This window comes from Rhipicephalus sanguineus, chromosome 4 (assembly GCF_013339695.2).
Source record: "Rhipicephalus sanguineus isolate Rsan-2018 chromosome 4, BIME_Rsan_1.4, whole genome shotgun sequence".
Taxonomy (NCBI): Eukaryota; Metazoa; Arthropoda; class Arachnida; order Ixodida; family Ixodidae; genus Rhipicephalus; species Rhipicephalus sanguineus.
In genome coordinates this window covers 108,175,704-108,190,761 of record NC_051179.1, presented here as the reverse complement: position 1 = coordinate 108,190,761, position 15,058 = coordinate 108,175,704, and the positions used below count along the sequence as shown (strand labels likewise).

Genomic DNA, 15,058 nt, shown 5'->3' with positions numbered 1-15,058 from the left:
CATTGACTGTGTCTTGAATAATCTATTGGACAGCGAGAAAGTTCTACGAGTTTTTAGATATGTAGACGACTTTCTCGTGATTTTAAACACTAATCCTTTCCAGACGAATACTAGTGCTGTTGAGGATATTTTAAACCTCTTCAGACAACAAGGATAGGGCTTAACCTTCACCCATGAACTTCCTAACAATGACACCTTGCAATTTTTAGACATCAATGTTAGGGATCGCCGAATAGTGAATTTGAGGTTCGAAGCGAATCCGAAGTGAATAGTGATTTGGTCGAATAATTTCGAATCGAATAGTTCGAATAGTATTTACCGCATATTAAAAGAAAAATGAGCATTTTTATCATGACCCTTGCACAGTATTTTTAAGGATTGGAACTAGGTATGAGTGAATGTCACTTTTTTGGTTCGAAGTGGAAGCAGCCTTGAATAGTATCAAGATTTGAATAGCAGTAGGGTTATAAGTGGTGCAATACGTCAGAATTTAAAAATTACTATACTTAGCGCATATAATCCCATATAACACGCTTTTAAACTTTAAAAAATATGTACATTTAACCTTGAAGTGTGGCTTCGCGGCAGTGCAGATTTCTCCTGGGAGGGTTGTTTCACAGCACAGCAACCAGACGCTGCAGTGAAACCACCTTTACAGGGGGTTATACATCGTTCATTTCGAATACTTCGAAATTTCGAATAATCTAAATTCGTATGGAAGCGAATTCGAATACTGTAATATTCGTTCGAATATTCGAAACGCCCGAATATTCGCCCATCCCTAATTAATATGCTTTTAAGAGAAGCATATTTGCTAGAAGTACTCTCCGCATGCTCACAAAAAGCTTTTACCCTTTGATTCTGCTCATAGTAAGGTTGTAAAACGAGCTATTGCCTCACAATGCCTTGAAACGGTGCTGGCAAAGTCCTGCGTTCACTTGGCTCAGGATAGTTTTAACAGCCAGATTGAGCGCCTACAGGCGGCTGGGTTCCCCAGCTCGAACTTGACTGCTGTGTCCGAAACGCTCCTTTAGAAACTAAAGGGCAAGAAGAGGCCTGACTCTGCTCATGCAGAAAAAAGGCTGGAAGTGGTGTCGTATGTGCACAAAGTGGCACACAATTTAAAAAAATGTGGCAAATAGGTACAATGTACCTATAGTTTTTTCAGCGCCACATAAATTGGTTGGGCTATGCCCTCGCATTTCTGGACCACTTAAGAAACCGACGTGCGGAAAAAAGCACGTTCGGCCCTACGTCTACAAAATCCCACTCACTTGTGGCAAGGTTTATGTCCGACAGACTGGTCTTTGCGTCAACGATCGAGCATGGGAACACGAGCGATCTGTTAAAAATAATTTGACTTTTCATCTACCTATGCATTGTAGGACCTGTGCCTGTGAGCCAGTGCTGACTAGCATATTCTGGGCAGAAGTGGGAATGCGCTGGCGAGAGAACTAATGAAGGCTTGTCATATTAAAGAGAAAGACAGTGATTGTATCAGTGACACTTATGTTGTGCTGTGCAGTAAATAACTGTTCTTAGAAACTTAGTTATTATGTGAATATGTCTTGGTATTCGAATCCTAATTAGCATTGTTGAGTGTCATGTGCAGTGCGCCTGCGTGCTCCAGTCGGCTGTGTATATATCTAGGGAGACATTTCTGAATAAAGCTTAGTTGCGAGTAGTGTTTGTCCTGTGCATCTGTGTTCCTTCATAGTCCTGGTCGATTTTGCGCTATCCAACTCTGAAGATTATGAACCAGCTTGCCCAGCAATATATTCTATTATACACCTATTTGTTTATTTCGAATACTTCGAAATTTCCAATAATTTAATTTTGAATCGAAGCGAATTCGAATACTGTAATATTCGTTTGCATCTTCAAAGTGCTCAAATATTCGCACAAGCGTAGTTAGCGCCCTTTGAGAAGGCCTTCCTAGTTCATGTAAACAGCTAGCGTGCGCACTAAAGGACATTGATTATCCACCAGGTCCAATGTAATGCTCTCTTCACCACTGGTCAGTCTGAGATTGGGCTTCCTTCGCCATTTTTGACAGTAGGATTTAGTTGGCATTGTGGTGTCACTTGTTCAGCGCCTACCACTCCCCCTGTGTATATAATTCTTTTGATCCTTTAAGCGTTAGGACGAAGTTACAAGCTGTGCCATTCAATACATGCCACGTTGAACGCTGATTTCATACTATGGGACATTTTTCTCGCATAGAAGAGGAGCTGGTGAGGTGCAAGGGGGTGTGTACAGTTTGGCCCTTTTAGTTGTAACATGGTGCCTGGTTTGTACAAGCACTTTGTGGGGTGCAAGTTGTGGTGCACATCGCAGAGTGCGTGGCTCGGGTTCAACGCTTGTAACTTTGGCCCAGGGTGAGACAAAGGCCGACACCGTGGAGCAGAAACATGCTGAGCGACCTGCTGATGAAGAAGAGGAGGCGGAGGAGGAAGAAGATATGCCACCAGAGCCAGACACAACGCTGTTCATCAAGAACCTCAACTTCTCCACCAACGAGGAGGCTGTCCGAGAGGCAAGTGGCCTTGTTTTCCCGATATTAATTTTAGCTGCATTCTCCTTTTTTTTTCATTGTTTGTCATGTTTGATATATTTATTAGTGGGGGCTCATCAAATGGATGTTGTAGGTTAGTTGATTCTTTAGAAGTTTATAAACTCAAATTTGTAACGTATTCTCCTTTTATTGGTATGGTGCGTAGTATTTCTTACTTCAGTTGCTTTGGCATTGCAAGTCTACTGAAAATCAAAACGGCCTTGAAATAATCCAAAAGCAAACTAATAAATGTGCAAATGATAAAAATTTTGTATGTTGCTGCCAATTTGAGGTGGGGAAAATCATAAAATGTGTGTTTGACACATTCACCACCAAGTAAATATATGTACGTAGCACTGAGAACTCGTAAGCTAAAAAATTATGATCCTAGACTTTCACATTCCAAACTCGTAACCTCGTTACGAGGCACGCAGTACTGGTCGACTCCAGGATAATTTTGATTATCTGGAGCTGTGAAACATCCACCTAAATGTGACTTCTGCATTATCTTTTTTTTTTTTTTTGGCACCCTTTGAAATGTGATCGTCATATCTAATATTGAATTTGTTTTCAGAAATACGCTGAACAAAGTCGTTGTCTTTTAAGTCCAGCAGCATACTTCAAGTTGCTACCAAGTGCTCTTTTTACAACACCTTTTTTTGTTTTCATTCTAATGCAGCATTTTGAGCAGTGTGGACCCATTCATGAAGTCACCATTGCAAAGAAGAAGGACACCAAAAATCCAGGTAAAAGACTCGTGGGATTTTCAGTGTGCCAGATTGTATTCGCTGCAGTTGTAGCACTCTTGAAATTTTTGTGCTAAGTAAGTGGGCTTCTAAGTAGGCCTGTGCGAACATTCAGGTGCTTCGAATGTTTGCACGAATATTGCAGTATTCAAATTCACTTCGACACAAATTCAAAATTTCAGAAATTTTGAAGAATATTTGAATTAAGTGAATGGACATATTTTACTGTATGTAACCTGCCTATAAAGGCAATTTCACTGCAGCATGAAGCCTCTACTCCATGAAACCACGTATTCAGAGGAAATCTGAACTGCTGCAAAGTCATACTTCAGGGTTAAGCGCATTTTACTTGCACCTTTATCAGTTCTTTTTTTTTTTTAATGCTTAGTTATACGGGCTTATCTGGGCTAAAAACAGCAAACTTTAACACGTAACATATTTTACAGCTTATAACTTGTGCCTTAGTACTATTCAAATCCTGCTACTATTCAAATTTTCTTCAAGCTTGAAAATATTGTGCAAGTTATTTGGGTCACGGCCTTTTTTTTTTTTATAATATGTAAGTAATTTTTCGTCCGACGTTGGGATAAAATCGCACGGGTTCTTCGTGGCGAAGCAGCGCCCGGCCCGTGCTTCGCGATGGTGATCGCCGCCGTCTTTGGGAAGTGGCTCCGGAGTAAGACGCCTTCACCACTGGAACGATTTACAACACAACTTTATGTCGGGACTATTTACATGGCAAATGGCAGCCAAAAAGAGAATGGCCCACAGTGGGGCGTAAAGCAGCAGTGCCGGTGCCCAGCCGGCGAGCTCTCCTCGTAGGTAAAAAAGACAATCCCGGCTTCCTCGGCGGCCCCTCTTATCCCTCGTCCCCGCATGTTTTCTCGTTGCATGGGGTCATTGACGCTTGCCGTTATGTTCCAAGAAGGAGCAGGGGAGTGAGTCGGTGGCTTCCTCGGCGGCTCCTCATTTCCCTCCTCCCAGCATGCTTCGTCGTTACATCGGGTCGTTGACGCCTGCCGTTGGGTTCCAGGAAAGGGCGGGGGAGTGAGTCCGTGCAGGCCGCTCTCGGGGAAGGATGGCATTTCTCCATACCCCTCAGCTCGGGAACGTATGAGTGGTAGAAGAGGGGGGGGGGGTCACGCCGAGCGCAACCTTACAATGTAATATGCGGTGTTTGAACTCTTTGCTTCGAAGCTGAAATTTACCATTTGCAAATTGCTACTTCCAAGTGCCATATAGGGGAATTCTTTTAGTGCATTTTTATTCTGTTGTTATTCTGTCATTGTACCAGTGTCTAACTGTTAGAGATTCACAGTATCTGAAATGCAGCTGAAATTCATAGGCAATCAGACATCAGTGTTGTTTTGGTCACGACGACTTCAGCTGCGAAGCCTTTGTCTCTCCAAATCAAGCAGTGCTTTCACATTATGTCGCGCATTTCTTTTTGTGGCTGTTCTCAAAATGAAGAAACGTGTCTAATGTACAGCGCCTTAAAAATAAGCATCCAAACGAAACAGAAGTTGAGGTGATGTAGAATCACTGAATGGGGGGAATGTCGCTGGAGTCAACGTTTCGACAGGTGTAGTTGTCTTCATGGAGGCAACAGCTGTCGCCCTTAGCAGCGCGTTTATGTGCGCTTTGCTCACCCTCTCCCAGCCTCAAGAGTGAAGGAGCAGGAGAAGGGAAAGCGTGTGCGCATGACAGGGAAAGGAAAGGAGGGGGCTATTGAGATAGAGAGGCTGGCAAGCCAAATGAGAGCTTGGTGTAGTATAGTATGGGAGAGAAGAAAAGGTAAAAGGATGTATGGCAGTGGTTCTCAGCCGTCTATGTTTCGGGACCCCTTGTGGATCCGTGGAAGTGATGAGGGACCCCTTGCAGTGAGAGAAAGGGGGAGGGGGGATTTCTCCCTGGCAAAGAATGGTCAAACTGTAGTGCCACGCCAATTCAATCTCAGCAGCTTGGCAATAAGTTGTGCGGTCTGCGGCCACATTCGATGTTTCTAGTTATCTTTGCTTTTCAAATATGCAAGCCTGGAAAAAAAAGTATACTTGCGTGCGTATGTTGTCGAAAACTGCAATATATGCTTTACAGTCATCTCATGGAGAAGGGGAAACATAGGTCAGCACTGCCGCGGTGCAAAAGTGCTCTGTGGTGAAGCATATCAAAGAGCAAAAGGCACCGCTGTTCCAGTGCAAAGTGTGCCCCCCAAAAAATGCATTTTCTTTTTTTTTTTCAAGGATGGGTTTTGTGGACCCCCGGAAATGGCTTTGCAGACCTCCTGGGGTCCGCAGACCCATATTTGAGAACCACTGGTGTAGGGTGTTCCCACAGTGCATACCGGTTCTGGTCATGTTGAGAGAGGAGAGGTGGGGAGACGTGACCCTGAGCCATGATTTGATGGGGCTTGAAGAAAATGGCACAGTTGTAACTAGTATTCCAAGAAATGCATCAGGGGACATGCAGGAACTGAAGATAAGAATTTGATGTTGAGCCACGGTAGAAAAGTGCTAAAGTGTGACTGGTCGTAGTTGTGTACCTACTATGTTGGATGGATTCAGGGGCTCCCTTTGAAACATTTATACTAGAGCTGTGCGAATAGCAAAATTTTGGGTGCGAAGCGAATTCGAATATTAAAGTGTGAGTGCGAATCGAATCAAATATTTCTCGAATATTTCTAGAATATTTTTCGCATACTTCGAAACAAAATTGCAGAAAAAAGGTTAGAGAGGATTCCTCAGCATATTCTTATGAGATAGCAACATGAAAGTGTTTCTTTTCGCTAGGTTGATGAGGCACTGGCAGGGTGGTGTTTCATAGTTGTCTTATCAAGAATGAGGCAATGTAGAGGCCAAATTCTATTTATGTACATGATTTGGTGCAACCGAAGTGTTGCCGACAACACTTTACACGTGATAGGCAAAGATGCCATTTCCTCAGCCTCTTCTCCTCTTTCAACTTCTGTGGAAGCCCAACTAATGTGGCAGACAAGGGTGTGCTCCCTTGAAGTCCGGAGTTCCAAATCTGCCTCGTAGACGTCGATATATAAGAACATCTGAAATTTTAAATGCTAAAAAGCTTCGGCTTCCGATTTTTAGGACTTCCTGCGCAAGTTTAAGGTCCAAAACAGCACTAATTGAGCCCTCACCTCTGCCACATCTTTCATCTCCATGTTGGAACCAGCGTTTTCTTGAGTTAATGCAGTTGCGACCGTAGCAGAGCTTGAAAGGCAGCTTTGCCGCAATACCGGGGTGTGATGAGGTGAAGCATATTGAAAATGTAGGGACCACTTCCAATCGGACGTTGACTGTCTTTTGACAAAGTTCGACCGTAACGGAGCTTGAAAGGCAGCTTTGCCGCAATACGAGTGTGTACGAGGTGAAGCATATTGAAAATTTAAAGGGGTCACTTTCAATCGGACATTGACTGTATTTGTTTCTGGGAAGTTCGAATAGTTCGAATAGTAAAATTCTAGTGCGAATCGAATCGAATAGCAAACCCTATTCGAAAACTATTCGAAATTTCGAATATTCGCACACCCTTAATTTATACCAATTCGCTGGAGTGTATTAAACCTGCAAAAGCTGCTGCCTTGACAAAGGCAAGTCCACTCGTCAAAACGTTCGCTCCAGCGACACTTCCTGTTCAATGATTTTTCATCACATTAAATAGACACTCCATTCTTCACGACATTTCGTAAAGCATTACTACTTCTGTTGAAATGAACTTTACTTGAAGTCAACATGCTCTAAAGCTCGTGTCTTTCAGCTCGTGCACCAACATGCTCAAATACAGTTATTTTTTCTATGTGTGATCAGTGATATTCATTACCTGGTACAATTCATACATTGTCGGAATTCCTGGAAGCCATGGCATAGTCTAGCCATTCTATAAAGAGGCACATACATCCACAAACCTTCTCACCAAAAGCGCTCTTTATGGCCGTGCATACATTTCTTCCTTGTTTTCTTTTTTTAGATTGTACACAATGTGGCTTGTCTTACGATTCAATCAGTGTCTGTGTTTACTTCATGTTTACTCTTGCAGTAGGTCAATAGGGCTGCAGAAATGATTGATTGATTGACTGATTGGTTGACTGATTGATTGATTGATTCATTCATTCAATCATTGATTATTAGCCAGATAGTGTTCGAGATGATTTCCTGTTTGAAATATTACGTCCACAGGTTATGTAGTTTGTTGGCCTAATTCTAGCAAGCTGCTGAGTGGTGTCCTTTAACCTCTCGTGCAGGTCAGCTTCTGTCTATGGGCTACTGGCTTTGTACAGTTCAAGCAGCGCAAGGCAGCCAAGCAGGCTCTCAAGCAGCTGCAACATTCCAAGCTGGACGGGCATGCTCTCGAGCTCAAGCTGTCCACACGGGCCACCACCAAAGAGTGAGTGGTGCCCTGCTTCTGTATGTTCGACAAAGATGTTCACAGTTGGACCCAGTTTAGTTAATGAGTAAATCGCAAATATCCCAAAATCCCAGCAGAAAGTTGAGATAGTTGGTAGGCATTCATTGATTCATTGTAGAAAAAAATTAGGGGTGTAGATGCTGACACAAGAGAAGAGACGCAAACACAAATGCCGACTGTCAACTGAAAGACCCCACTGGGGCAGAAAATTCTGCCACAGTGGGACATTTTATTTGTGTTCCGTGTTTCCCTTCTTCAACATTTGTGTCTGCAAGCCTAAATTTTTCTATGGTGAATTACAAATGTTTGCCTGAATAGCAACACCGCTTATGGTCAGTCTTTGTCATCACAGAATAGAGACAGCTGTGCAGGCTGTAATTAGCTGAAGAGATTAATGGGAGAAATGGAATTAGAAAACACATGTCACAGTGAAAAAGGGTACTGTAATTCAGATTGTCACCTTGCTTTTTTTGTTGTTTTAAACCGAAGCTTTTTTGCTTTTGTGGACGGCATGCCAGTGGTTTTGGCATAGTGCGTTCATTAGGCTGAATCGAGTTGAGTGCCATACTACTCTAGGCAATACCCTCGGTTTTGATGGAAAGCTGCGGTGTCAGAATGCGTACTCTGCCTACACTGACCAGTGATTGCCACCGTGCGTTGGATCTGTGTTTCTTTCGGCTTTCCATGCGCCGTACGGCTGCCGTGATGAGGACTTCATTAGCATGGCATCCAATCATAATTATGGGCACCATCTCTCAGATTCAACAAAACTGTCTCCTTTTTTTTTTATTGAAATCAGTTTTTTTCTGTGTGTCCCTGGTATTCGACATTTCTTACAGATAGTGCCACAGAAAAAAAAAAGAATCCATCGATGACTCTGCTTTGTATGAAGGGCTGAATTTTAGAAAGCGTCTCAGTATTCCAAAGTAAAGTGCCGATTTTATAAGTTCATTATATCGAGGTCTAACTGGTGCTAGATGCCCCTTGCTAGCATCAAAAATGATACGGTGGTGAGTGAACAGGGAAATGGAAGAACCCATCACCAACTCGACTTCTGGTGCAGGGAAGTGGCGGCTGCACAGCGCAAGAAGGTGACGGATCTTGGGAAGGAGGGCACCAAGATTCTGGTGCGCAACATCCCTTTCCAGGCCAACCAGAAGGAGGTGCAGGATCTCTTCAGGTGGGCATCCCACTTGCGTATTGGTTCACTGTTTTGTTTCAGTCTTGGCTGTTGGAATGGTGGGGCTGTGGTGGTCGTCTAGAAATCAGATCTGGGTCGCCATGTTACAGGAATTAGAATGAAGTCCTATAACTAAGACACTGGCATAGCTGGGAGGTGGAAGGGGGTGTTGGGGATATCTAAACCTTCTGAAATATTTTCAATTTTGCATGTGTATATGTACAAGCACACATAAAACATGTACGGGCATACATAAAGAGTAGTTGAGACCATCCGCCCCTAAAAAAATAAATTCTGACTACGCTCCTGAACTAAGAGGCATGTCATAGGCTAGGCAGACGTATGGGAAACCGATGAAGCCAGAGAACTGAAGCCATTTACTCACGAGAGCACGCAGATCACTAAGCCCAAGCATAACACAAGACTGCCTAAAAAGGCGTGAACTATGTTCATGTCATTCTTGTATGGCTGATAACCATGGCGATGTTGACTCCGCCATTTTGTTTCATTTCAATCCTACCACCACATCGGCACTGTTGTTTTGTACATCTGCAGCACTTCACGTACTCCCAGCTTTGTTCGAGTGAGCACTCTTTGGAGATCATTAAAGGGGCCGTGCGACATTTTTCCAAGTAATCTTCAAATGGCTTCACTAAAAGAGCTTATTGCCTCACAAATCGACTGCTGCAAAAATGTTTAGAGTCCGTCAAGTACCAGCGGAGTTACAGGGATTTGTTGCACGCTTCAAGTGCTTTCTCTCTCCTCTCGTACTAGCGAGCGTGCTGAAAGCTATGCAGGGAGAGAGATGACAAGGGGGCGAGAAGATGCGTCCCTTTGTCAGTGCACATCATGAACTTGAGCACTTTCTTTCCTTTTTCTTAGAACGCACTTCTTACTTTCAGTGTGATCTTGAGCGTGCACACGGGCACGTGGTGGCATCCTGCGGTGGCCACAGTAACTGTGCAGCTAAGGATGCTCAAATCAGCCAGTGGCTGTGGATTCGGGTATATGGCATCATTAGTAGAGAGAAGAGGGAGCGATTTCTAGCCGACTTTGAGAACTAACTGTAAATTCCAGGCCGCATGCCGCGCTATAATGTTTGGCTCGTGTGTCCTCGGGAGCCCGGACTACCAATCAGCGTTTTCTGACAATGCTGAAAAACTGTTGTAGGGCCCATTTAATAGTAATTACGGCATATGCTTACCAGAGATCATAGGGCAAATTCAACTTCTTCAGTTTTTCGAATTAACAAGCTTTTACTGTAGCTGGCATTCCAGCTTGACATAAAAGTTGTGAAGTATGCCTTGTTATGTGCGTTTCATCTGCTGTTTCATATTGCACTGCAAACAGCGAAATGCTACCACTTGGCCCAAGATTGAAACTTACTTGACTGAGGACTGAATGCACTTTCTTTTATACTGCTGAGGCTGTGGCTAGTGGCTGCACAGGACCAGAAGAGACCTGTGCTTACAAGGCATACTTAAAAGCTTTGAGAGTATGGCCTTTTAAGAGTGGGTATAATAGTGTCTGATAAAGGAAGTCTGTTTTTTTGTTCTGGCACAGTGTGTTTGGAACTTTGCGAGGCATCCGGTTACCCAGGAAGATTGCTGCCGGTGGTCGTCATCGTGGTTTTGGCTTTGTTGAATTTCTCACCAAAAATGATGCCAAGGTGAGCGTGATTTTCTTCCCACAGTTCACGCTTCGTTGGGGACTGTGGGAAGTGGAGGGGGAAACTTTAAAAGAAATTTCTGTTACCTCAAAGGGCTTTTACGCGATGCCTAGTTGCATGGCTCTCTGCAAATTCGCGAAAGTTAATGTCATCATCTAAAATATGCTGTGTGGCTATAATTAGCCTTTAAGTTCAACCAGCATTTCGTTTTCAAAGCACTCTAAACAAAATCAATCTTTATAATAATCTACATAATGGTCGCCAGTGGTCACTATAATTGCTCAAAAAGGCATTCAGTAATACAGTAGCAGAATGTGTCTGTTATGTTCAGACTGCATTGTGCCTTGTGAGTATCCCCGCCCCCAAAAGTTTTCGTAACGCTAAATTTCTGAGAAAGCTATATTCTCACTTCATCTGAGAACATAGCCTCCAAATAAATGTTCCAGCCTGTAGTAGTTCCTGTGACCTATGCAACTACCCACTAGGTTAGAAGCGCCGTGCACTAACAGAGCAGAAATTCACATTTTTCGTGGAGTCCACGTTCTGAAAACTTTTGCGGGCAGGTGTACAGTATACTGTCATTAAATGGAATCTTAATGAACCAGGAAGATATGTTCCGTTTAACAGGAGTTCCGTTTACCGAGAGACGAACAGGGGTGCAGAATTCAGGTACTAGACCAATCATGTCAGAGGCAGTCGTTCAATTTAAGCAGCTTGTTCGTTTAACAGATTTCCGTTTACTGAGTATCTACTGTAGTTTAACGTAATGTTCCAGTGGTCAGCATAGGACCCTCCATTCTTTAAAAGATGTGTCATGAGCCCAGCACACTGCCAAGGTAAATAAACCGCAACGAGCAATAAAAGAACACGCAGTTTACTTCTTCAGTGAAGCCACGTCAATTCATAGAAAAATGTACGCACTGCTATACCGATCATTGTCACAGTGGCTGGGCCAACTGCACTGCTGGATTTTTCTATAGTAAGTTTGATGGCAGAGCTATAGCAAGTCTATGGCACATTTTAGGATGGTAGCTGGCAGTTGGACAGACTGCCGAGACGTTCTAAATATTATAAGGGGTGAAAAAAAGTGGGCAATTAGAATAATGGCCATGGCACCATGAAATTGTGATGTTAGCATGGTGTATGACTCTTATGTTCATGGCCCACGTAATGACTGGGAAAAAAGTTAGGAGGGAGGAAATAAGAGGTTTAATGTCTCACTGTTATTTTTATGTAGCTGAATAAGTTTTATCCTTTGCTCAATAATGAAATTAACGTGTTTATTGTGTACTAAATATGGCAACACTTTTCATTCCTACAGGAAAATATTTCCTGGAAATTGTTTGTCATGACCAAATTTAAATGAATTAAAGACCGATTGCAGCAATTATTCAGAGGTAGGCCGTCGCAGGAATAAATATGTTATAAGAGTGCTAAGTTTATCTGTGGTGTGAGTAATATAAACATTGTTCTACTGATTTTAGTTCATATCATAGCGTCCCTGGAAGTTTATGCACTTGTTAATATTTTGCTGTCTTTGACCCAGCATTGCATTACGCACTTTTGCCACTGACCAGTAGTGCTTTCAAAGCATCCCTCGCAACACTTGCTTTGATTCATTCCATTTTACCGCGGATACGTCACATCCGGTGTTTCTCTGCGCAGCGTGCGTTTGAGGCCCTGTGCCAGAGTACCCATCTGTACGGCAGGCGTTTGGTGCTTGAATGGGCCTCCACAGATGACCAGGAAGTGGATACACTGCGCAAAAAGACCGCCGATCACTTCCTTCGGGGCGGTGAGTGGTCTGCCTTTGCCATTTCCCCAATGCCGAAAAAAAAAAAACTATTCCAAGCTCTGCTCGCAGAGCTGCGTTGCGCAACGTTTTATTGTAGTTTTAAAGCGAAGCTTGTATGAGTTGCAGCTTTCGGGGGCAGCGGCATAGTTCGCGAGAAAACCCGGCGCCAGCAAGCGTACAGAAATGTGGATGTACACTGAAACCTCGATATAACAAACACTGATATAACGAAATATTGGTTATAACGAAGTTATGAAATATAGTCCTGCAATACATACAGTGTTAGGAATACAGTTGAACCCCTTCATAAGAGACACGCACCGGGGAGCAGTTCTTGTCCCTTACGGGAGAATTCTCTTATAAGCAGGGTGCCATGTTCTCATTTTCTGACCAAGCTCTGTTTCTTCGTGGGCACACAGGCGTCTCTTATACCCAACTGTCTCTTATATCAGTGCCTCTTATAAAGGGGTTCAACTGTATACGTTTATAGCGAATTTTCGGATATAACGAAGTTATTTTTGTGTAAGGTGTAACTTTGTTATAATGAGGTTTGAGTGGATACAAATGTGCCCTCGAAGGTGCGCCGGTCACATGCGGATTTGTACGCGCCATTTTCTAGTAGTTGTTTCTCTCGAACGTGGGCTTGTCAGTGATCAGCCCTTTCTGATATGGCAATCTGACCTTTTATTTAGGACATTTTTCATTGCATTGCCAGGTTTCGTTGTTGCCTTTCATTCTTTCACACAGAATTGTCGTTGTTGCCTGCAGCAGAAGAGGTGTTGCGCTGCTGAGCATGTGGGTGAAGGTCCGATTCTCGGCATGGCAGAAGGAAAAAGTTAGGAGGTAGCATTGCGCGATAGAGAGAAAGAAAAATATTAGGTCAGGCACACACATGCCAAGGTTTTCTTGCCCCCCTCATTTTCGTGATAGGGGAAGGGCTTCCTTTAATAGCGAAGCTGTTTAGCACATCGTTCCTTGTTCACCCCGTACCAAAAAGCTATCATCATCATAGATGGGTATGCGCCACAGAAATTGGGTCTCACTACACCCAACTTCCACTAAAAAGGAAGAAGGCAGCACTTAGCCCAACAAATGGCTGCGAAGTGACGGCGGAGAGCCGAAGACTCCAAGTATACATAGAATGAGAGAATATTAGGGAATGGGAAAGGCAACGGCGGCTACGAGAAGACCCCGAAGCAATGGAAGGCCTACGCCAACAACGACATGCCCGTAGATCTATGAGAGGTGCGAACGCTTGGTTTCAGCGAGAGTTTCTGTTTCTGGAGTTTGGACATCGGTGTCGTGTCTGTGGTTTAACTCGAACCTCTCTGCACTGAGACTCAGTGTAGAAACAACCTAGCATCACATAGCTAAAGCCTAGCTACGACCTAGAAGCAACCTAGAAACAACCTGCATCACCTAGCTAAGGCCTAGAAACAACCTAGAAGCAACCAGATTAGTCTTCAGAATCGTCCAGTTACGCTGTTTCAAGCCTTGGGTAACTTAGTGCAAGCTTCGCCTGATTTTTTTTTTCCTGGCTCTCGTGCCACATTTTTGTAGCATAGCCTGCATAGGTTTGTTGCTGTTATAGTTTAAAGGAGTGTTTTTGAAAAATTGTTGAAAACACAGGATTTCTACATGCTGTGGAAGTACATTTGGGGCACACAAGTCTCCATTTATGTTTTGTCAGCAAGGTGGGACAGAAAAAAGCCTTAATAACCATTGGCCTTACATTGCTTCAGGAAATAGGTTTAAAATTAGCTGAACTTCCACTCTCATTACGTATTTTTCAAAGGGCAAATTGTATAGTAGTAGATGCACATTTTATTTCTTCAAAATCAGTAAAAATATAATAAGGCAAGGTTCTCTCAGAATTGGGCTTTTCTTAATGTGCATGTAACTTTCAAATGCAGTTTTAGAAACGTGGGCATTCCCAAACAAAATACGTCAGACCTGAGTTTAACTTAAACCTAAACTACCGCAGGAAATGACAGAACGCAGGCATACAACAGTTTTTCAGATCATCGCAGGTCTTCGGCGTTATGACGACTAAATTGTACTCATCATAAGCTATTGGTGCAAATACTGGTGATTAAATTATTCAGTAGTTCAGAAAGGGATAATATAGTTGCCATGTTGCAGGTAATGCAGAAGCAAATATGGCCAGCAAAAGTTGCGCTATAGATTGGGTGTTTTATGGTCAGATAAGCAATGGCTTATGGATACTAGAATTCTCTTTTTTGAATGCTGAAGTGCCCCTGGACTCATTTACAGGGCACTGACATATTTTGTGCAGCTGGTATGTGGCTGACATCACACTGCCCGCAAGGGAACACTCGTCATATTCTGCACAGGAGCATGATGAATTTTGCTTTTCATTGTATAACCTCACAGTTATGAAAATTATGTGAGATGTTCCGAGTTTTTCATCCTAATTTTCAAAGCTGTTACAATGACAACTTCCATAGCAGTGTAGTGGGGCATCTTCCGGGAATCCAAGCTGCCAGAGCACTTTGCTGCAGTTCTTGAATCATACTGGCTTGGAAGCTCCGTACTGGACTATGAGTGAATCCAAAGAGCAGCGTACAATGATTTCACAAACGGAAGCAGTGGGAAGTGTGAAGCCAGTGTGTGACAGACACTTTTTCGTATCACACTGAGCCACGTGGACACTGATGGGTCACAGGCCAGAAATAAT

General features: G+C 43.3%; 1 protein-coding gene across 1 annotated transcript in view; it reads left to right on the top strand.

Moving 5' to 3' along the window:
* LOC119390538 (probable RNA-binding protein 19) overlaps window positions 1-15,058 on the top strand; it is a 104,330-nt gene that overhangs the window by 37,841 nt on the left and 51,431 nt on the right. Inside the window, 7 exon segments of the mRNA XM_037658148.1 lie at window positions 2,378-2,536; window positions 3,234-3,300; window positions 7,553-7,575; window positions 7,577-7,695; window positions 8,780-8,896; window positions 10,460-10,565; window positions 12,231-12,360. Coding sequence (XP_037514076.1) covers window positions 2,378-2,536; window positions 3,234-3,300; window positions 7,553-7,575; window positions 7,577-7,695; window positions 8,780-8,896; window positions 10,460-10,565; window positions 12,231-12,360 — 721 coding nt within the window.